Source organism: Lissotriton vulgaris, chromosome 7, assembly GCF_964263255.1.
Source record: "Lissotriton vulgaris chromosome 7, aLisVul1.2, whole genome shotgun sequence".
Lineage (NCBI taxonomy): Eukaryota > Metazoa > Chordata > Amphibia > Caudata > Salamandridae > Lissotriton > Lissotriton vulgaris.
In genome coordinates this window covers 156,681,076-156,706,362 of record NC_141695.1, presented here as the reverse complement: position 1 = coordinate 156,706,362, position 25,287 = coordinate 156,681,076, and the positions used below count along the sequence as shown (strand labels likewise).

The following is a 25,287-nucleotide window of genomic DNA, read 5'->3' as shown; positions in this document are numbered from 1 at the left end:
CGTATGAAAATCTTACTTGGGGAGGGGGCAGGAGCGAAGCGCCCCCTCCCAGTCAGCGCCACCACACCGTATGTTGAAAATCTGAAGCCATCGTTCTACAAAGTCAACCAAACTTGGATTGAAAAATCTAGAAAAATGTACAAACTGAAAACCAGTTTTGGTCTGCATAGCATCAGTAACAACGCTTGAGTCAGCTTTGTGTCAAGCCGCCATTTTGATTCAACAAAGCACAGGCATTGAAAAAGGCTGAAATTCAGAACTCTAAACTATGGCACCCAACATCCAGGAGCTTGCTATCCGGATCTTGGAGCCTTGTGCTGTTTTCGATCTATTCACACATCGGTCCACTACTGACATCATCTTATAAACCAACGTTATGTAAATAGTTTTTTAATAAAATGTTTTACCCTGTTTCTTTGCTGGTGTGTTGTCTATATTTTTAATATTTGCATAGGGTTTGTCATTATTTTGTGCGGGATGGGTGATGGAGCCGAGCTGTCTTGCAGCCCTCATGGTGTGGAGCTCAGTTCATCTCACTATTTTCGTATTTCTCAAGAAGGGTTGTTCCTAATATTTCTATTTTAGCGAGGTCAAAAAGAGATCCAATTAGTGGCCTACTGATTTTGCTCGATTACTTTTATTTTTTTACACGATTTTTCACTATCTGCAAAGACTAAACAGAGTATTGCGACTTTGTGCTTGTTTGTAAATAGAGAATGATCCAAAGAGAACCAATTCTAAAACAGTAAATGCTTGGACAACAATCAATCAAATGGAGAGACAAGGAGGTACGACGGATTACAACGGGGGTAAAGGCCTGCGTTAACTACCCTTCTGTATCTGCAAAGAGAGAGTACTACTAAGGCAAAAGAGGGGAGGGGGGGGGCAGCGTTCAAAGCACATCAGCGTGCATAAATACGAAAATGTTTTTATCTATCACGTACTTGACATTTTAAAGCTTTTCATATTTGCTATTAAAAAACCAATGAAATTCACAGAAAAAACCATAGGTTATAGTGGATATATAGTTAGGAATTTGCATTTACAAAACCTTGAAAATTCAATGAAAAAACCATAGGTTATAGGCCATATATAGTTAGGAATTAGCATTTACAAAACCTTATTTTACTCGCATAAAACCATTGAAATTCCATATATAGTTAGCTAACTATAAGCGCTAACTATATATCGCGCACCCGCAATCCACTGCTGATGATGTCACATATTACATCATTCATGACATGGTCAGTGACATCACTGATGACATCACTGATGACATCTCAAATGACATCACTGATGACAACTCAAATGATATCAATGATGACATCTCAAATGACATCACTGATGACATCACTGATGACAACTCAAATGACATCACTGATGACATCTCATTTGTCATCACTGATCACATCACTCATGTGATAATACAATGAACCTCTTCAGACTCTAATATAACCTTACATACACTCAGTATAAACAGACACTCACAGACTGTCACTCATCCATGGAGTTACTCACACACCTAGTCAGTCATGCAAAGAATCAATCACACCTCCATTTCCTCAACTATACAGTTATACACATCTTACTTATTCAAACATATAATAACACATATTTACTCTCTTATATAATCCCTGATACAAGCTCACAGTGATCGATACAGCCACTCACACATTCACTGGGTCTTATGTTCAGTTATTTATATATCTCAACTCTCACATGTATTGTGTTTTACATACGTACTTACTTGCACATGTAGCAATGAGAAATCCATTCACTCACCAACACACGCATGCACAGTCAAGCGCCCATATAGCTGTTTCCACATGCACTCTTGAACTCATACTCCTAGTGAATCAACTGCTTACACATCTATGCACAGAGTCACGCACCTCCCAGCCACCCACACACACACTCAGCCTCCCATTCAAATATTTGGGCAACCAATCAATAACCCATATGGCCACTCTTATAGCTACTGATCAACACATGCAGCAGCTTACACAACAACAAACATACTGATGCACGAATTAAGACAGTTTAGTCACTAACCCATGTACTCAGTGAGACACATTTAATCACTCACTCATACAGTCAGTCATGCACCTACTAAATTCTTCATCCAGACACTTATACATCCACTCATTCTTCAATATGTGAAACATATTTAAACTTTACAGACACATACAATCACTGGTTGTTTTGATCAGTGATGTCATCAGTGATGTCACTGACCATGTCATGAATGATGTAATATGTGACATCATCAGCAGTGGATTGCGGGTGCGCGATATATAGTTAGCGCTTATAGTTAGCTAACTATATATGGAATTTCAATGGTTTTATGCGAGTAAAATAAGGTTTTGTAAATGCTAATTCCTAACTATATATGGCCTATAACCTATGGTTTTTTCATTGAATATATATATATATATATATATATATATATATATATATATTCAATGAAAAAACCATTGGTTTTAGGCCATATATAGTTAGGGATTTGCATTTAGAAAACCTTATTTTACTCGCATAAAACCATTGAAATTCCATATATAGTTATAAGCGCTAACTATATATCGCGCACCCGCAATCCACTGCTGATGATGTCACATATTACATCATTCATGACATGGTTAGTGACATCACTGATGACATCACTGATGACATCTCAAATGACATCACTGATTACATCACTGATGACAACATCCAGTGACTGTATGTTTCTGTAAAGTTAAAACATGTTTTACATATTGAAGAATGAGTGCATGTATAAGTGTCTGGATGAAGGATTTACTAGGTGCATGACTGACTGATTGAGTGAGTGATTAAATGTGTCTCACTGAGTGCATGGGTTAGTGACTAAACTGTTTTAATTTGTGCATCATTATATCTGTTGTTCTACAAACTGCTGCATATTTTGATCAGTAGCTATATGAGTAACTGTATGGGTTATTGATTGGTTGTCCAAGTATTTGTATGGGAAACTGAGTGTGTGTGTATGGGTGGCTGGGAGGTGTGTGACTCTGTACATAGATGTGTGAGTAGTTGATTCACTATATGTATAGATTCAAAACTGCATGTGGAAACAGCTGTATGGGCGGTTGACTTTGCATGAGTGTATTAGTGAGTGAATGGATATCTCAGTGCTACATGTCAAATTAAGTACATATGTAAAACACAGTACATGTGAGAGTTGACATCTATAAATAACTGTGCATAAGAGCTAGTGAATGTGTGAGTGGCTGTATGGATCATTGTGAACATGTATCAGAGATTGTATAAGAGAGTAAAGTAAATATGTGTTAGTATATGTTTGAATAAGTAAGGTGTGTATAACTGTATAGTTGAGAAAATGGAGGTGTGATTGATTTTTGGCATAACTGACTAGGTGTGTGAGTAACTCCATGGATGAGTGACTGTCTGTTTACACTGATTGTATCTAAGGTTATATTAGAGTCTGAAGACGTTCATGGTATTATCACATGAATGATATCATCAGTGATGTGATCAGTCATGTCAAATGAGATGTTATCAGTGATGTCATTTGAGATGTCATCAGTGATGTCATCAGTGATGTCACTAACCATGTCATGAATGATGTAATATGTGACATCATCAGCAGTGGATTGCGGGTGCGCGATATATAGTTAGCGCTTATAACTATATATGGAATTTCAATGGTTTTATGCGAGTAAAATAAGGTTTTCTAAATGCAAATCCCTAACTATATATGGCCTAAAACCAATGGTTTTTTCATTGAATTTTCAAGGTTTTGTAAATGCAAATTCCTAACTATATATGGAGTATAACCTATGGTTTTTTCTGTGAATTTCAATGGTTTTTTAATAGCAAATATCAAAAGCTGTCAAATGTCAAGTACGTGATAGGTAAAAACGTTTTCGTGTTTATGCACGCTGATGTGCTTTGAACGCTGCCCCCCCCCCACTCCCCTCTTTTCTCTTAGTAGTACTCTCTCTTTGCAGATAGTGAACGGTAGTTAACTCAGACCTTTACCCCTGTTGTAATCCGTCGTACCTGCTTGTCTCTCCATTTGATTGATTATTATCCAAGCATTTACTGTTTTACAATTGGTTCTCTTTCGATCATTCTCTATTTACAAACAAGCACAAAGTCGCAATACTCTGTTTAGTCTTTGCAGATAGTGAAAAATCGTGTACAAAAAAAAAAAGTAATCGAGCAAAATCAGTAGACCACTAATTCGATCTCTTTTTGACCTCGGTAAAATACAAACATTAGGAATAACCCTTCATGAGAAATACGAAAATAGTGAAATGAACTGAGCTCCACACCATGAGGGCTGCAAAACAGCTCGACTCCGCCACCCACACCGCCCAAAATAACGGCAAACCCTATGCAAATATTATAAATATACACAATACACCACCAAAGAAACAGAGTAAAACATTTTATTAAATAACTATTTACATAACTATTTTATACTTTTTATTGCCCGATCCGGCTAGCTCAATCGATCGAGCATGAAACTCATGCACTGATAACAAGCGTTGAGAGTTTGTAGAATGATGGCTTCAGATTTTCCACATACGGTGTAGTGGCGCGAACTGGCAGGGGGCGTTTGGATTCTACCCCTTCTCCAAATAAGATTTTCATACGTGAATGTTCGTTCATGCTTTTTGTCCCTGAGTTGCTTCCATGTCACTGCCTTACATAAATGGCATAAGTCCTGGTTGTTGAGTGCCATACTTCAGAGTTCTAAGCAGCTCTTGTAACACTGTTTAAACCTTATTTGCACCTGCTGCAGCTTCACTATTCAAAGTAAGTGGGGTCCATTTGTGGACCTGACTGCATTGGAAAACAATGTGATACGGTGGCGCGGACTGAGAGGGGGCGCTTGGCTCCTGCCCCCTCCCCAAGTCGTGTTGCCCTGGTGAGGCCTGAGATCGCCCCCGGCATAGGCGGCCGGCTCCCGGGGTCCAGCGGAATTTTTTCCCTTTTGAAGAATCTTTCATTCTGGACCTTGTCCCACAATCCGTTTCACCTGAAGACACGCTGTCGTAGGGCGCCCCTTTACCGTTTTAGTTGCCATTCCGCCCGCTTTTGGTACTCTGTGCCTCTTCCACCATTCAGCTGTTTACCGCTCGCTCTTGCGACTACAACGTCTCGCTCACCATGTAGTTGAGTTGCTCCCGCTCTTAAGATTTGACCGAACTTTTTGGACTGCTGAAAGCGGTTGTATTCCGACCGCTGGTTGGTGGAGACATTTTGACTATATTCTGCACCTGCATTGTCGCGTAATGCGTCATATGACGCGACGCGTTAGCGCACCCGGAAGTGCTCCGGTGCGCAAGGCGCAGCTTCCCGGAAACGATCCAGAGCGCGCCGCGCAGCGCGTAACGTAAGCATAACAGGTCATGTGACTTGTTAATAAAACTTTTCATTGGTTCATTTTACTTTTCTTTTCCTAATTATGTAAGACTAGGTCATGTGACCTAAAAATAACACTTTTCATTGGATTAAAACATTTTTTTTCCCCAAACGATGAAAGCCCCACCTTGTTTCTGGATGTTTCAGACTGAAGCTGGCGTCACCATGAGAGCACCACCATCTCGTAGCTCCGTCGTGGCCATTCCGCAAGCAATCATGGCAGCCGCTCCCCACCGGAAGCCTGCGGGAGTCGAGGGCCCCCAAGACTTTTGTACAATCTTCAAGGCTGAGGGGATGCTTTCGAGAATGGAACCCAAGCCCTGGCAGACAAGCGTCCGAGTTCCAAGATGTCCCAGGGCCATTTTACTGGACCAGGCCCAAATCCGAAGAGCCGGCCGCCATTTTAAGAGTCCTGTGGCAGCCGCCTACCGCTGCACCGCAAGAGTGGGAGCAACTCAACTACATGGTGAGCGAGACGCTGTAGCCGTAAGAGCGGGCGCTAAACAGCTGAATGGCGGAAAAGGCACAGTGTACCAAAAGCGGGCGGAATGGCGATTGAAACGATAAAGGGGCGCCCCACTACAGCAGACGAGCCTCCGCCATGTGCTTCAAAACTGCATATGTATCTCGTGATATCAAGGTTGGGCAACCAGTACAGAACAAGCAGTTACGAGTCCCATTTACACCGGCGCCATTTTGGGCGCGGCCGGGCAGGTCCAGGATCTACTGAAACATAAAAAATGAGGCTGACGTCTCTGAAGCAGTTGACGAACAGCAGGACATAGCAAATAAACATGAACTCTCTAAAGCTGTTAACTCACTGCAGGACAAAACAAGTGAACCTGAAACCTCTGGAATAATTGTCGCTCAAAAGAACAACACACAAAACTCTGTAGAGCCTGAAGAAAAAAAAACAGAAGGGCACTGTAGTTTCAGACACACTTAACACTAATGACTAAACAAAGATATCGTCTGTTTATGAACCAGTTATCATCTTGACAGAATTGACAAAGAAGTGTACAGACACCAATGCATCAGCATTCTCGGAGATAACATCTTAAGGAACAAAGAAAGACCTGTTCACTCTTGACACCCCAGGTGCTGTGTATATTGCACTATAGTGCTGCATCGAGAAAACGGGCAACACTATTGATGTGGATTTTTCATTATTGATTATTGTAAAGAAATGGCGACTCCCCCCTTTAGCAGATTAGCTAAATGTTTGCGTAATTTAGGCATAAAAGTTATATTGTTGTTGTTGTTGTTGTTATCGTTATAGTTCTGGTTAATTTCAAAAAATGGTTAAATATATTTACAGTTTTTGTTGCGTTCGTTATATTTAAATGTTAATAAAGTTTTAAAATGTAACTGTCTTGGAGTACTATATTTTTTTTAAAAATCGGGTGAATGGGGCCTTGAATCGGGTTATTGTCATGTGTGGGCTTTGCAAGTGTACTGCTACAAGATCGGACATTTCAAACTCAAATGCACGTTCTTTTTCTTACCTTTCCGAAGCATGGAGCGCAATAGCAGGCAGAGAAAGGGTGATGCACGTGTTGAACACTGCCTGGCCTGCAAATTGCTGGCAGTGCCCCCCCGCCCGCTCCTGAAAGAGGGCACACACACACCGCCGCCCCGAGTACTTCACAAATCTTTAAAAGACCATGCGCTTGTTCAATGGGAAGTGGATAACATGGCTAAGAGCATTTGCTGGATAATGCATGAATATCGCTGACTTTTCAACGATATTCATGCATTGCGGCCGTTTTTTATCGCATTTGCGATAAACCTTGCTAATAGCAAGGTTTATGTGCGATAAAATTCGCCGAAGTGCGGCGATAATTTTTGTCTCTAAACAAGTTAGAGACAAAAATTACCGCTAGTTTTTGGTAATATGCCCCCGGGTTTTTCCTTGCAGGAATCAGGAAGCGAAAGACTAGCACTGAAATCAGTAGTCTCACGCCTGAATCGGGAGGGTTGGCATGTCTGGATACTCTACAGCTGGGGCCATAAACTACATCCGCAGGGCTAGGTGATAGCCTAGGTCCGGCCTGGACAATTGGACACAGAGGAAGAGGAGTGTCAGAGGGTGCGGTAGTGAATAGGGTGAAAGGGAGGTGTCGAGCGGGCACAGGGTGTGATTCTCAGAGAAGAGCAGCGCAGATGGGGGAAGTATATGTCCCATGCATGAGAGAGAGAGCGGGGGTGACCATTGCGTGGGGGAGATGCGTGCGAGGGTGGGGAGCCATGCTGAGAATCGGCGGCGTGCAGAGAGTGGCCCTGGTCAAGGCATCTAAAATGGCTGCCGTGCACGACAAAATTGTGGCATTGGACAAAAACGCAAGATGGCGCAGACAATGTTTATCAATAAGGATTCATTTATAACAAAATATTTACTCGCAGTGACAAAATGGTGTTCAACACTTCCTGATTTCCATCGAATCGAACGTTAACAAACGTCACGCAGCAAAAAAAAAAAAAAAAAAAAGCTCACGCACAGAGCAGTTTTTAGCCATGTTATCCAATGGAAGGTGGATAACATGGCTAAGAGCATTTGCTGGATAATGCATGAATATCGCTGACTTTTCAACGATATTCATGCATTGCGGCCGTTTTTTATCGCATTTGCGATAAACCTTGCTAATAGCAAGGTTTATGTGCGATAAAATTCGCCGAAGTGCGGCGATAATTTTTGTCTCTTAACAAGTTAGAGACAAAAATTACCGCTAGTTTTTGGTAATATGCCCCCGGGTTTTTCCTTGCAGGAATCGGGAAGCGAAAGACTAGCACTGAAATCAGTAGTCTCACGCCTGAATCGGGAGGGTTGGCATGTCTGGATACTCTACAGCTGGGGCCATAAACTACATCCGCAGGGCTAGGTGATAGCCTAGGTCCGGCCTGGACAATCGGACACAGAGGAAGAGGAGTGTCAGAGGGTGCGGTAGTGAATAGGGTGAAAGGGAGGTGTCGAGCGGGCACAGGGTGTGATTCTCAGAGAAGAGCAGCGCAGATGGGGGAAGTATATGTCCCAGGCATGAGAGAGAGAGCGGGGGTGACCATTGCGTGGGGGAGATGCGTGCGAGGGTGGGGAGCCATGCTGAGAATCGGCGGCGTGCAGAGAGTGGCCCTGGTCAAGGCATCTAAAATGGCTGCCGTGCACGACAAAATTGTGGCATTGGACAAAAACGCAAGATGGCGCAGACAATGTTTATCAATAAGGATTCATTTATAACAAAATATTTACTCGCAGTGACAAAATGGTGTTCAACACTTCCTGATTTCCATCGAATCGAACGTTAACAAACGTCACGCAGCAAAAAAAAAAAAAAAAAAAAGCTCACGCACAGAGCAGTTTTTAGCCATGTTATCCAATGGAAGGTGGATAACATGGCTAAGAGCATTTGCTGGATAATGCATGAATATCGCTGACTTTTCAACGATATTCATGCATTGTGGCCGATGTGCGGCGATAATTTTTGTCTCTAAACAATTAAAACGAAGCACAAAATGGCGAATTCCCGTTTCGCTACCAGTTTGCGGCCCAGTTCGCGGCCCGGGAAACGCTTCTACCGTGAAAAATCTTTTTTTTTTTATTTTCCCCACGGGACCCTTTAATAACCCCAACAACAATCCTAGGGGGTCAAGAGGGGGATACCTTGCCCCCTTTCATTAAATTCCCCTTTCGTTTTTCACCTCTTCTTCTCTCTCGATCCTACCGAGAGACAAGATGGCGGCCGCTCCGGACTGTTTAGAATGTTGACAGACACCGGAGAGCCAATCAGCTTTCTGCGCGCAAAGTTCCGAAACGCGAAAAGTAAGCGGACCGGATCGCTGCCCGGAGCGCTGTTACAGATATATATCTTGATTTAAACGTTAATTTCTCAAAATCCACTGAAGCACATATATTGAGACCTAGCAAAGGCACATCGGGCTAACAGTCCCTACAATTTTGCCAAGTTTCGTGCAAATCCATTCAGCCGTTCGAGCTAAAATTGAGTCCAACCGCCCTATGGAAAACTCAATGCAAAAAACGCGTTTTGGGACCCCCCTTTTTTCTCAGCCCCCCCTTGACGAAACCCCACCAAATTTTCAGGGGCTGCTCAGAAACAAAATGTGCCATTTTCCTGAAAATTTCAGCCGATTCCGTCCACAAACGCCAAAGTTATTAGACATAAAATTTTCAGAAATCCCATAGGGAATTAATCCTAACTATATATACCTACTGGCGATAGCCAGTAGGTAATATATATATATATATATACATATATATATATATATATATATATATATATATATATAGATATATATATATATATATCTATATATATATATATATCTATATATTCACTGGAAAAACTATAGGTTTGACACCAGTTATAGTTAGCTGGAAATTTTTCTGACATGAAACCAAATGAAATTCCCACGTTATAGTTAGTTGGACTCACTATAACTAAAGATAGATAAGGGTTTGGTCAACACCAGCCCTAAAATCAGGCCCCAGCACTGTGGAGAGTGTACTCCTAGGATTGTACACAAAATATTTACAGGAGTATCAGAGGGCTTGTTCCCCTTTAATGGATCCCAAATGAACCCTCTGGATATACTCCTGCTACCTTCATTAGCTGCACTTCTAAGACGCAGCTCATCACATTCTTTCCATATTCACACCAAGCAGTCACTGAGTTCTTCTTCCATATTCGCACTAGTGATAAACAGTTCACAGGCAATGGATTTCCATATTAATGTTAACTGATCAGAGGCAGTGGTTCCCCTGTATTAACACTAAGGGTGCCCTCGTGACAGGCAATGGGCACCTGCACCTTAGGTGCACACTCTTCAAAAGGTGGTCTCCCTTACCCCATGGGGAACACTGATCAGATGGAGATGTTCTACCATGCTAACACTAGGAGCACACTGTGTACTACTGATGCCTCTCAGATAAACATTAGGAGTGCACAGATTACAGGAGTTATATCCCTACTAGTCAAGCCCTATCTACAGAAAAAATGAATGAATGAAATTATTTGTAGAGCGCGCGATGGCCAAACGGCTTCCTGGCGCTAGGAGCTCTAAAGAACAGAACAGACCGGGCCAGGAGGGTTAGCGGGGGAAGGCCAGGGCAAACAGAAAAGTTTTAAGCGCCTTACGAAAGTGTGAAAAGATAGGGATCGAGCGCATAGAAAGAGGAAGAGAATTCCAGAACCGGGGTGCAAGAACAGAGAATCGGGTTCCACCAGTGCGAGATTTGTGGAAACGGGGAACAGTAAGGAGGGCAGAAGAAGATGAACGGAGAGTGCGGGCAGGAGTGTGAGGGGAAATGAGAGAATTGATGAAAGCCGGTGCAGAGTGATCAAGGGACCGATAGACAAGGCACCCTAGTTTGAACAAAGATCTCTGCAGGATGGGTAACCAGTGGAGGGATTTGAGGACGGGAGTGATGTGATGGGTTTTGGGCAAGTGAAAGATAAGACGGGCAGCCTGATTCTGGATAGCTTGAAGGCGGCGGGTTTCATAAGCAGGAATGCCAGCGAACAAGCTATTGCCATAATCAAGGCGGGAGGTGATAAGGGCAAAGACAATGATTTTGAGGGAGTCAAGAGAAAAGAAGCGGGAGATTTTCCGGATAATCCGGAGGGAGAGAAAACAGGAGGACACCACGGCACTGACCTGGCCGTGCATGGACAGGTCCTGACTGACCTTGATGCCCAGAGTTTTGACAGAGGAAACAGGAGTGGGAGGGGGGCCAAGAATAGGGGGCCAGAAAACAGGGGACCAAGGGCTGGATGAGCCGCCAGTCAGAACAAGCTCAGTCTTATCTGGATTGAGCTTGAGGTGGTTGGCGCCCATACACCCAGAAATAAAGACCATAGTGGAGTGAAAGAAAGGTAGGGAGTGAGAAGGAGAAGAAAGATCAAAGACGAGCTGGAGGTCATCTGCGTAGTTATACACAGAGACCCCCAGCTCAAGAAGGGAAGAGATAAGTGGATGGATGTAAAGATTGAAAAGAAGGGGAGAAAGAGAGGAACCTTGGGGGACCCCACAGGGCACCGGGAGGGGGGGGAGCAGAAAAGCCGGGGAGGTGAACAGCTTGAGAACGTCCTGTCAGAAAGGACGTAATCCAGGAAAAGGCAGGGCCTCGTATGCCCGCTGCGCTGACACGGTCCAAAAGAATGTTATGGTCGACCGTGTCAAACGCAGCGGACAGATCGAGGAGAATCAAAGCTTGGGGAGAGTTGACATCAGCCTTGGCTTTGAGCTCGTCGAGGACGGCTAGCACCACGGTTTCGGTCGAATGACCCGAACGGAAACCAGCTTGGTGAGAAGCAAGGAGTTGGTTCTGTTCAACATAAGCAGAGAGACAGGAGGTGACGTAAGATTCCAGAATTTTAGCAAGATATGGAAGAAGAGAGATAGGTCTGAAGTTAGAAGGGAGAGAAGGATCAAGACCAGGCTTTTTAAGAATAGGGGAAACAATAGCAGATTTGAATGAAGAAGGGACCAATCCAGTGGAAAGAGAGGCGTTAAGGAGGGAGAGAGGGGTAGCGGGACAGGAAGAAAAAAGAGTTTTAAGAATGCGGGCAGGGGCACAGTCAGTGGGGGAGCCAGACTTGGTTTTAGTAAGCAGAGCTAGGAAAGAGTCCAAGGAGAGGGGGGGAAAAGAAGAGAAGGAAGATTTAGGCGCAGAAGGGACAGAGTGGAGTGGAGTAAAAGGAGTGACCGAGATGTTGGATTTAATTTTAACAATCTTCTCGATAAAGAAGTTGTTAAGTGAGGAACAAAGAGCCTGGGAGGGAGTAAAGTGAGGACAAGCACGGTCAGAGGTGGCCAAATTGTTGACCAGGGAGAAAATATCTTTAGGTTTGTTGGCCGAAAGAGCCACTTGTTCAGAGAAATACTTGGTCTTTGTGGCCAAAATGGCCTTCTTGTACTCCTTAAGAGAAGACTTGTATTTGGCCTTGAGGTCGGGGCAGTAGCTGCGGCGCCAAAGGCGCTCCGAGCGCCTTTGGCGCCGCAGCTACTGCCCCGACCCCGAAAAAAGTTGAGCAAATTAACAATATGGACACACAAATCAAAGAGAGTTCTTCTCTTCATATTAACAAAAGCACTCTTCACATGAGGTGGTTCTCCAGAAAGAAATGCACTGTTCAGAGGAGGTTGTCTTTAATAAGCAGAATTCATGGGTGGTGCTTCTCTATTTTATAACCATTGGAACACTCAACACAAGAAGTAAGTAAGTCTTCCCAATTCAGGTTTAAGAAACACTACAAAAAAGTGATTCTCACTGTAAGACCTGCCATCTTAGGAGTGGTCTTCCCCCAAATATGTTGCCTTCTCTGCTCCTGTTTCCTGAACTTTGTTATTGTTGGCATTAGGACTTTGCATTTATCCACTGCCAGTAAGTGGGAACGTGCTTGTGATCTCTTCTTCAAAAATGGAAACATTGGTTTACATCCCATTGGCAATTTTTTATTCTTATGGGCCCCTAGTACCCAGGACCTATTACCTTAAATGCTAATAGTGTACCTGCAGCACTCACTATGTCACCCACTAAAAAGCTCATTAAAACAAGTCTCAGGCCTGCCATTGTAGCCTGTTGATCAGTTTTAAGCTGCCATTTTGACCTGGCAAAATAAACCTGGAAGGCCTAAACCTCCTTTTTAATAGATATACATCACCCCTAAGGTAGCCCCTAAACAGCCAACACGGTTTGGTAAATTGTATTTAGTGTGTGTTTATAGGTTTCACATGTTCTAGTAGCGGAAAACACCGAAATGCATGGTTTCACTATGATAAAGCCTACCTATTCATAATTTAACATTGGGTTAGCTAGTTACATTTAATAAGTGCTAACATTTGATTAGAAGCAGGTAGAAATATCATGTTTGGTCTCTAACAAATTATAATTTAAAACCCTAATTTATGATAAAGTTGTGTTTTAAGTCACAGTTCTGTAAATGCCACTTTCAGAAAATGTGCATTTAGTTGGGCTCTCCATTTAATGCCTGCTGGCATGTCCTCAGTCACATGACCCTGCTATAAGGCGTTGTGTATTCCTCCTAGAAAGTGGACACTGGGGCTTAGGTGTGGGCAGGATGGGCCATCTTACCAAGTTGTAAGGGAGCTATTCCTTGACCCACTTGCACCTCTATGACGGCTGCTTCCAGGACACACACAAAAACCTAACATTACTTGTGTGTGAGCCTAGCCTTCTTGGAGCCTTGAAAGGGTAAGGGAGGAACTTTCCAGAACCGGATATGGGGGTAGCATAAACATTTTCCTCACTTTAAAGGCTGGTCTCAGGTGCAAATATTGAACTCTAAGACCAACTCTTCAGTACACTCCTGAACTTGCGGAGGACATCAGAATGACTACCTTGTACTCCAGAGTACAGTCCTGTTGCTTTAGGCCTGCTTTGTACCCTAGAGGACAATCCTGCTGCTACCACTGGACTGCCCTTCTGTTTGACACCCACAGCTCCCTAGAAGACTGCTCTGCTGCTTGAACACAAGACTACAAGAATGACTCAAATGGCTAGTTGGCGAGCCTCTTGTGTGAGCTACAAGGACATAACGAGTTCCAGAGACCTTGGCCTCTGGTGGATTGTGTCATAACCTCCCAGTTGCTGCACATCCAGACATTCACCCTTAGAAGTGGCATTAAATATGCTCCTCCTGCCTAACCCTAACAGTTAGGACTTAGAAACATTCTCACCAAAAATTGTCAGAAGATCTGGGCCTAACTGCCAGCCAAAACCACCCAAGTAACATTGTTGATCACCCTGATTTTGCATTTTTTATTTATCAAAGTTTACTCTATGTTGTTAAATTGGTCAGATTTTTCTTGTATTGTGTTTTCACTTCATTATTGTTTCAGTGCTGCATAAATTCTCAACACAGTGCCTCTAAGTTAAGCCTGACTGCTTTTGTGCTAAGCTACCAGAGGGGTAAGCATAGTTTAGTGACTCTTGGGGTTCACAGTGACATGAACTGTGGTTGTTGCTTGAGCAGGGTTTACACTCCTATAACCTAACTTCTTACATTCACATTGCTCTTTCAGTGGTTGCCAGCCTCCGTTGCTTTTCCTGCAAGGATTATAATGATGGAGGATGTGCAGCAGACCTTATTAGGATAGAAGAGTGTACCCCACCACGGAACGTCTGTCTGGAGGCCATCACTATTGTAATCATAGGTAGGGTAACCATAATAATTTTCAAGTTCACTGTACCAATAGTGACTCGCATATGATGTCATAACTGATATGTTTTCTACTGTCTTCTCCTAAATCTGTTCAATAATGGACCTAATGCTGGGAACTGTGTATCACCTGATTTCTTTTTATAGCTAAAGTACAATCTATTTGTATAATTCTTGTGTGTCAGCATATCAAGGCTAAAAATATCTTGAGGGCAAATTATTACCTAAAAATACTGAGCTTCAATATATCTAGAGAGTAAGTGAAAATAAGTAAGTATAAATGTACTATCTTTACTCAAAATCCTAGTACCTCAAAGATGAAAGGAAACATAAAGAAAAACAAACAGGAGCCGAAAACAGCTCAGAAGCGAGCTCATTGGTGAGCTCAGATGTGGACACTGGTTCAGAGGATGGGAACAGGTGTGACAACCGTAGCAGGGATCAATAATAGCCCCCATTTGTTATTGACGAGCTGCGTTTTTACGCCTGGACAGGACTCAAAATACCAGACAAAAAACGCAACGGAAAAGAAAAGAGCACCAAGGAGACGTGAGGCCCGACAGGGCGGGCAGGAATGGAGCTACGATCTGGAGCCAGGTGAAGGAACCTTTCCAAAGCGAATATTGGGTGATCCAGCAAAATTAATTTGTCTGAGTCTCACAGGAAGAAGAAACCAAAATACTATCACTGCTTTTATCATACTGTACAAGGACACATTTTAATTATGCCCAACCCCACATTGAATTCTACAAGTTTGTCAGGAGGCTGAAGCTTAAAAAGTGTTTCTCCAATAGAAAATAGCAATTGGGAAGATACAGGCAGTTGCAGAAATGCGAGGGACTGCCAATACCTGGGACTTTGAGTGAAACTGCTGGTGCTTTTGGTTTAAATATTTATGAAAGTATTAAAACCGTGCTCAAGCCAACATCAGTCTTTTCTCCCAATACCCCAAAGGATGCCATTGATATTTTTTCTGAGTTTATAATTAATGATTTAAAAGAGTTATCAATAACTTCTTGTAAGACCTTTATGAAAAGTGGTAGTCAGTAAGAAACGAAATTCTCCAAGCTTGTTGTGAAGATAAAAAATTAGAAAAGAGATAGAAGTGTGACAATAGGACAAAGGAGGCAACGTGGTCCTTTGGCCGCTTGATTTGTATAATGAGGAAGCCAAGACACAACTGAGGGACAATCATTGCTACCTAAAAGTACCACACAGCAATTTTAACAGAGGGGAAAAACAAATACTTGAAAGATTCTGCTAGATGGTTAGGTTTGGGCATGCTATCTCAGGGCAAATACCTGTTTTTGAAGGTAGAAAATCCAGTCACACACATTTTTTCACCTTATTCCAAAGGGTCATAAAAATAAAGAGACCCCACCTGGTAGGCCCATAATTTCTGTCTATTTGAATCCATATCCAGGTATTTGGATTATTTTCTTCAGGAGTTCGTTAATAACCTCCTGTGTATATTCAAGATACTAGAGCCTTTTTAAATAGGATCACTAATGTGGTGTGAAAGGATTCTTATCTTCTAATTACACTAGTCGTGACAAGCCTTTATACGAGCATAGCCCATGAGGATGGGCAATGGGCCGTGCGGCATTTCCTGAATACACAACCAATTTCATTATATCAGCACTCTGGAATGTTGATAGAAATGTGTTGACTATGTCTGAACAACAACTATTTTAAGTTTGGTAGTGACACATTCAAGCAGATGCAAGGCAACAGCAATGGGCACCTGCTTTGCCCCCATCTATGCTAATTTGCATATGGGCTGGTGGGAGGAGCAGCTGCTCAAAGTTGAACATGCTAGAGAATGGAAGAAGAACATAATTAAATGGTTGTGATTCGTTGTCGATCTGTTTGCAGGGACAGTACATGGGAATCAGCACAACAATTTGATCTGGAAATAAACAATAACCAATTGAATCTAAGATTCAAAGGCACAATCAGCAGGTCTCAAGTCTCCTTGCTTGATCTAGAAGTATATGTAAAGGAAAATGCATTACACACGCGCAGGTTTAGGAAACCTACGCCCGGCAATTCCATTCTGCACGCCAAGAAATTGAAGATGAGCATACACTATGCAGGGCACCTTAGAATGAAATGCAATTGTGGCGAGGTATCAGCTCTGACAGAACCCAGGAATGCTTGACCAAGAGATTCATGCAAAGAGGCTACAACACACAATTCTTAGGCCAAGCACTATGCAAAGTAAACAAAATTGACAAGGAGGCCCTACTTTGACCTAATTTTTGCAGTCAAAAACAATGATAAAAACTATCCAATTGCACGCCAAATTAATGAAGGTTTTATTCATGTACATGAGTAGTAGGTGATCATTATAACTAGAATAATTAGCACTTGCACTTTTGAGAAGACAATCTCATCCTTGCAGACAGAAAGAGGAGAGTAACTTTTAGGAAAGCACCTGCACTTTAATGTTCATCAGGATGAACATATTCAGCACTTGCACTTTCGAGAGGTTACTCACTCCCTTTGAAGAAACATCAATTATGTGAGTAAGTTCTATGAAGACACTTTAGATTTTTACCTTTATTACTGAGGCACTTGCACTTTATTTATTTATACAGATGCAAGCCATCTTACATGAGGAATGTTTTGATGTTTTCAGGATGCGGCGGTGTAACAGGAATTAGATGTGTATATTTGTGCACAGAGTGGACCAAATTGCATTTATTTAAAATTCAGAGCAAATGAACTGTGAAACCCGATTTTATGTACAGATTGACAGGAAATGACAATGTGAGTTATATTTGGTGAGAGGGAAGAGATACCCTCTAATGAAATAAGGTTTATCCATATTTGTATCTAAGTTTATACTTATTTATCATATAATTGTATTTTTTACTACTGCCAATAAGAGCAGTAAGCACTTGCACTTTCTTTGAGGGAGCCAAGAAGTGAAGCCTCCCTTTCATGTGATGTGGGTTCCCCAAAATAGGTGATTGATAATGAATTATAATTATAATCAAGTTTTGATGAACATGAAGGCAGACCCCGGACAATGTTAAAAATGTGTCATAATATCTGTCACAATTGAGGTAACATGTGATTGAGAGCCCTTTAATTGTGGGTTGATGATGACTTTTGTTGTGTGAACAAGGCAGGAAGTGCCGAAACACGTTACAGCGTTAATAATAAACGAGGAACATATTGTAAATCTTTCCCCTAAGTCGTGTCCATTTCTAATTGAGGAAACTGGAGTTGTAGTTCATATATATATATTTATTTCTCTTCATTCCTTTCCATGCAAACCACCAAAGCCAACCAGCCAGCATACGAGACAATGCAAGAAAACAGCAGCACTGCTGAGGTATCCAAAAAATCCTTTTAGTTTAATTTTATATCACCATCGGGTGCGCACATGAAACCAACGCATTTCAGCCGTAGCCTTCAACAGGGTCATAGAGTTTCCAATGTGCAGAAAGTATTTTTAAAGGAACAATCCTCTTTATCTCATCGCCATTGAAAGCGATGGCTAGACTGCTGCATTTCATAACAATAGGCACATTATCCCTTCCATATTTCTTTCTAACATAGCATCAATTCATTATATTTTTTGTTTTTGTTTTTATTTTTAATATACATTTTATCCTTTTTTGGTTTCAATTTTCTCATTTGAGAAATGTTGGCAAAGTACCCAAAAATCCACAAAAAGCCATGAACTGGTCAAAAATAATAAAGAAACATTTTACAAAAGGAAATTTGGAAATATTGGGAAATGCATCTGTCAGAGAGAGGAATATTAACGAAAAAGATCAAACATGCAGTGGAAATCAAAGTTAGTAGACAAGAAGGAGGGCTGTTGTATACATAAAATCCCTTTGTATAGATCTTTTTCTTCAAGCAGTCTATTCTATTCCTTATCTAATCAAAGAGGACGTATAATCTATATATAAGAGGTATAAATCAATCAAAGTGCAAATGCGATTTTTCTTTACATTGACATATCATGATTCATTATGACCTTAAAGTGCAAATGCTTGGGAGGATGGTTTAAGTTATGTGTAATCTTCACTATACCTTTCAAATTTTACTAGAGTACAATTCAATTGTAAACATATTCTCTCATATATGCAAAAATCACATACGGTAATATACCTTCAAAAGAGAAAGATAAAAAGGAGAAAATACAATAGAATATAAACCATTTGTCAAATGTTAACCTTATAAAATCCCTCTAAAAAAGGATATATCTAATAAGATTGCATTCTCAAATATAATAAAGTGCATTTCTTTACACTGACAAGTCATAACTGCTTTTACAAATAAAGCTCAAATTCTTAGGAAGATGATTTAAGGTTCCGTGCAATCTCTATTGTAAATCAAATAAAGTGCACTTCATTTGATAAAATATATTTTTTCATATGTGCAAAAATTGCATATAGTTCTATATCTTCAAAAGAAAAGAAAATAATTAGGAGGAGAAAAGATAAAATAATATGAATGATTATAAAGACATTCCTCACAATTTTAACCTTATAAACCCCCCTTAAAAGATGTACCGTAGATCCTTATTTAATAAAATACAGAGAAACGATTGTTCTACAATTATTGTTCTAAATATTTGTCATTTGCAGCTGTATGAAAAGATTATTCCTACATAAAGATACCTTCATATCATCAGTTATTTTCCTGTTTCATAGATTAGCAAACTATTTTTTCTACGAAGACACACAAATACCTTCTTGTATTACTATCAGGTTTCCCATGTTTATCACTTTAAACGCCAGTTAATATACCATTGGAGATTGGACATCAGAATTTCACATCAAAGAATATTTCACAGATCCAAATGTTATTCTAATAAAAGCCCTCAATTGTTAAAATTGCAAATCAGGAGTTACAAATGAATATACAACTCCACATCTGTGTTTAGTCCATGAGTAGTCTCAGTACCCATACATATTATCCTTTTTGATTCTTCTTTGTGGAGTTTTAACTCTCTATTTCCTTCTCAAGGTTTTTCTTGCAATATGCTTCACACCATAATATTTCATGTTATCTGTTTTTATCTCATGTACCTCCGAGATGTGCTTTATCATGGCAAATTGAAGATCATGATTTTTATCGCTCGTAGATGTTGCAGAATACGGAGGTATAGTTTATTAACAGTGCTACCCATGTATTTCACGTCACATGTGCATTCTAGCTCATATGCCACAAAATCTGTTTCACATGTAATCCATTCTCATATTCCCTTCATCTTTAAATATATTGTTTTATTTTCTGTTTTATTATATCCGTGACCACATGCCATGGGGTATTTCTATAAACCCTCCTTTTTGCTCATTAACCAATTTACAGAGCTACTTCTCATCATACTGTGAGGTGTCATGTAGATTCTTGTGAGGATGTCCGCTAAGGCTGCTGATTTTCTGTAAGTAATGGTAAGAGATTCAGGAAGTAAACTTTAAAAGTTCATCATCCATTTTTAAAAGCTTCCAAATATCTTCTAATAGTTATCTTAATTTCCTATTCGATACATCATAATCAGTGATATATCTAGTAATTTGTGTCTCATCATCAGATGTAGGCCATCTGGATTTTTTTACCCGTAATGTTTCTCATTTTTTGATTCTGGCACTCTGAAAGGGCATCCCTCAGGACCATATCTGGATACCCCCTTTTTGGAAATCTGTCCTACTTTTCCTTAGCCTATCGGTTACATTCAGACTCCTCTGAGCAACTCCGTCTAGCTCTCAGAAATTCCCCATTTGCCACTATTTGCATGCAATATGCTGATGGTGCTAATGGGTTTTCAATACAGTTTTGTACAAATGTTGTCTCCTTCTATATTAACCCCACTATCCAAATAATTGATCTCCTTTTCCTGAATGTTAAAAGTGAATTGCAAAGTTTGTCCATTGTGATTCAGAGTTTGAAAAAACATTCCAAATCTGATTTTTCACACTCCCACATCAAAAAAAGATTGTCTATAAAACAAACTCACAAAATTAGTTGTTCCATGTTTACTTTGTTTTGCTCACTCCGTGCTATTTCAGCTTCCCACCATCCCATTAGTAGGTTAGTATACGTAGGCACAAACAATGTGCCCATTGCAGCTCCATGCACCTGTAAAAGATATTTGCTGTTTGGATGTTTGAATGTTCTAAAAGATGGTGCAGGTCTGTATGACGTACCTACCATGACGCGACGAGCGGAGACCACTCTGCCCAAATTCACACAAGGCTTTGCGCTTCCCCCCCGCTTTATAGTCGTGAAACCTTGCTCAACCTGAAAGAGCATGCGCACGAAGGTCATCTCACCCTCACTGACGCTGCCTTCCCAGTGCAGGACTTCGCTATTAGGGGCCTGCTTCTGGGGGGACTTCTTAATGTCAGATCACTGCCAAAGCATGCTGACGAAATTCATCTATTAATTGAAACTCATCACTTGGATGTTCTCTTTCTAACTGAAACATGGACCCACACAGACTGTGAAATTGAATTAGACTGGGCCTGTCCACAGGATTTTAAAATCCTGCATCTCCCTAGACCCAAAGGCCGCGGTGGTGGAGTAGGCATCATCTACAGAGCCTCTTGGCTCGTTACCATCCTAGATATGGACCCGGTCGCTGGAACCGAGCTCCTAGGCCTCTCCATTAACAGTCACACAGGAGCTATTTTTTCGGCAATTATCTGTTACCGACCTCCTGGGACCTTCAGCTCCCAACAACAACAATCACTACTTACCTCCTTTACCAACATGGCGACCTCCCACAATAAGCTCATCATTTTAGGTGATTTTAACCTTTGGTCGAATGGCACTCTTGACACGGGAATGAACAATTTAGTGCTCTCCTGTGATAGCGTGGGACTCCAACAACTGGTCAAGGAACCCACTCACACAGCAGGACATCGACTCGACCTCATCTTTTCTACCCCTCAGCTAGTACACTTAAACAATATCCTGCCTATGAGCTGGACTGATCACTCCCTTCTTAAATTTTATATTACTAATAAGGGGACCAGTACGCCGACACACAGTGGCTGTTCGGAATTCATGTATAGAGACTGGAAAGCTCTAGGAAGGCTGAAAACTACTGGTGCCTTGTTTCCAGTGGAAGACAGTTTCTCCCCTCACAACCCAGTAGTAGACAACTACGAGGTTTTCTGTACTAAGATATCCTCAATTACTGATTCCCTTGTTCCCTTAAAAAGTTGCAAAACTAAGGGCAGAGCATCAGCCCCTTGGTTTGATGATTCCCTGAAAGCCCTTAAATTAGCCTGCAAACAGGCTGAGAGGAAATGGAGGCAAGGATATTCCGACACTAACAAGCTGATCTGGAAAAACAAACTCCTGGAATATAAAGCTGCAATTATTAAATGTAAATCCACCTACTATTGCTCCACTATAGCTACAGCCGCCAACAGTTCCAAAAGCATCTTTCAGATCCTTAACAACCTCACCCACCCCAACTCTGCCAAAAAAACTATCCCTCCCACACAAGCACTCTGTGACAATCTCGCACAGTTCTTCAAGGACAAAATCGAGACGATCATCCATAACCTGAGCACTAGCCCTGGAGCTGACTCTATTGACTACAAAAAGATAAGCCCAGGGTGTTCTCCTACTATATGCCTGCGGGAATTTCCCCCCATCTCGGAGGCGGCTTTCGATAGTTTGGCTCGTGGGATTTCTTCGGGTTCCCCTCTTGACCCTCTGCCCCCTAACACTTGGAAAGCTTTCGGAGTGGAACTTTTCTGTACCCTTCGCAGAATCTGCAATCAATCCCTGCGCTGCGGGGTTGTTCCGGCTCCTTGGAAGCAGGCTCTTATCACTCCACTACTGAAGAAACCCTCCTTGAACCCCGAATGTTTACTGAACTATCGGCCTATCTCCCTATTACCTTTCCCGGCGAAAATCGTCGAGCGCTGGGTGAGCTCCTGTCTTTCCAAACACCTGGAGCAGAATAACATCCTGGACGAAATTCAATTTGGGTTTCGTCCGGCCCATGGCACTGAAACAGCTGTTCTCACTGCCATGGAGGACCTTCGTATGCGCACAGACAGGGGCCAGGCAGCAGCCCTGGTCCTGCTGGACCTGTCTGCCGCATTCGATACGGTCAATCATGTGACTCTGCTGGAAAGACTGAGGGAGGCAGGGGTTGATGGCACCGCCCTGCTCTGGTTTCACTCCTTCCTGCGGGATAGGAAGCAGGCGGTGTCCCTACCCCCGTTTCAATCTGCCTTCTCCCCAGTTCCCCATGGGGTGCCCCAGGGCTCGTCTATCAGCCCTATTTTATTCAATGTCTACCTCAAACCTTTGATTATGCTAATAAAATCCCATAATCTAAAAGCCATAAACTATGCTGATGATACTCAGTTTATTCTCTCTTGGGAGGGGGAAGAATCAATCCCCCTGGAATCATTTCACAACTGTCTGAGAGACACAGCTGGTTGGTTGCACAAAAATTCCCTGCAATTCAACTCCTCTAAAACTGAGGTTCTGTACTGTGCCGGAAGTCGGATCCCTCGCTTATTCCCAGCCGATTTCTGGCCCCCTGAAGCCCCGGTAAAGCCTCAACCGGTTACCACCGTTCGCAATCTGGGTGTCATGATGAACGACAAACTTAGCATGGAAACTCAGGTTGCGAAAACAGTGTCCACCTGCTCGGCCCTCCTGCGCTCCCTACGCAAGATCATGCCACTTCTCCCCTTACAAGCCCGGGCGCTAATAGTCAGGTGTACTATTCTTAGTCGCCTTGACTATTGCAACGCGATGCTGTTAGAGGCTCCAGTTGTATTGCTTGACCGACTCCAAAGAGCTCAATCTGCCGCTGCCAAACTAGCCCTTGGCTGGTCAAGGAGATCCTCGGCCACTGCGGCTTTGGCCGAGCTGCACTGGCTTCCTATGAGGCAGCGAGTGGCTTTTAAATCACTCTGTCTTGTCTTTAAGGCATTACACGGAGTTGGGCCCAAACCCCTGCGATCCATGTTCACGTGGTACATCCCAACCAGAGCCCTCCGCTCCTCCACAGCCTGTCTTGTCTCAATACCAAGATTCTACAAGGTCAGGACGGGGGGAAGATCCTTCAGAGTTGCTGCCGCTAAACTTTGGAACAGCCTACCCCTCGACATTCGCCAAATCACTGAACTCTTCCCTTTCAGAAAGCGGATTAAAACCTGGCTCTTTCCCTAAACGTTAAACTTTGGCTTTACTTATCTGTTGTCCCCACTGCTCTCCATCTCAGGAGCTATACTGTTTCAGCGCCAGGATACCTGCAAGGTGACAGCTGCGCTATATAAGTTTTATAAATAAATAAATAAATATCCCATCTGCATGTTCAATTGAAGTATATAAAGAGACTACATTTACTGTAGCCATATAGTAGTTGGGCTTCCATGGCAGATCAATGATTCGGTTTGGAAAATCACATAGGTATTATGTAATATTTTTTACATGTAGAAATAAAAGTATATCAATGAACCTTGATGTATTTTCAAGCAAAGAACCTAATAAACTAACAATAGGTTTTCCTGGAGGATCTGTCTTGTTTTATGTATTTTAGGAAGGAAGTAGATTTGGGGCATAATAGAATGAGTTGTTCTTAACTATTTTATATTCTTCCACATCTAAAAGATCCTTATACTGGAGACATTCATAGCTGCCCAGTCAGGGCATCCACCCCCATCATGGGACGACGCCACTATATCAGTTTTTAAGAAAAAAGATAAGCCTTCATATCTGCCTGGCTCATATCGGCCTATATCGCTTATTAATGTGGATGTCAAAGTCTACTCTAAAATTCTTGCGAACCGGCTGATCTGTGTGGTCCCGGGATTGGTTTCTAATCAACAGCATGGATTCCTACCTGGGCGGGATACAACTAATCATGTCTCCCGAGTCATTGCAGCCCTGGATTACACCGAGACGACGCATAAGAATATAGGTTTAGTATTCTCAGACGCAGAAAAGGCGTTCGATCGCGTCTCATGGCCGTATTTGTGGGCTGTTATGACTAAAGTCGGATTTGGGCCTTGCTATCTGCAGGCCATCCAGGTTATGTATAGGCATCCAAGGGCACAGATTTCTACGTCAGGACAGTTGTCAGGGTATGTAGATATTTCTCGTGGTACACGCCAGGGATGTCCATGTTCGCCACTTTTATTCGCTATTTACATCGACCCACTGCTGCAGGCGTTAACCATATCATCACATATACCATCCATGATCTTTCCGGGGGGCAGCATGCGTGTGCTAGCATATGCAGATGACATTGCAGTTGTGACATCAGACCCGGACACCGCAGTTTCCGAGATTGAAGCTATAACTAAAGAGTTTGGTCGGGTAGCAGGATACAAACTCAACATTTCAAAAACACAAATTGTATGTACGTCAGGATTATGCCCTAATGATAATCGAGTAACCCCAGAAGCCAAGTATCTTGGTATTAAAATTAGACTATCCCTTCATGATCTGGTCATGGTCAACTGGACCGATCTTATACGCTCTATAAAACAACAACTAGAAAAAATTGAATGCTTACATTTATCGATGGTGGGATGACGTAATGTGCTTAAAATGTCTATACTTCCTAAAGTGCTGTACTTCTTCAGGTCAGTCCCACTTGAGGTACCACCCTTGGAAATGCGGAAACTTCAAGCAACGGTGGAAAGATTTATTTGGGGATGGAAATCCCCACGTCGGG

The 25,287-nt window shown here is 42.1% G+C and overlaps 1 protein-coding gene across 1 annotated transcript in view; it reads left to right on the top strand.

Moving 5' to 3' along the window:
* LOC147701048 (ly6/PLAUR domain-containing protein 3-like) overlaps positions 1 to 25,287 on the top strand; it is a 475,830-nt gene that overhangs the window by 126,291 nt on the left and 324,252 nt on the right. The window contains exon 2 of the mRNA XM_086929844.1: positions 14,467 to 14,598. Within this exon, the coding sequence (XP_086785970.1) occupies positions 14,467 to 14,598 (132 nt within the window). The remainder of the gene's footprint in view (positions 1 to 14,466; positions 14,599 to 25,287) is intronic.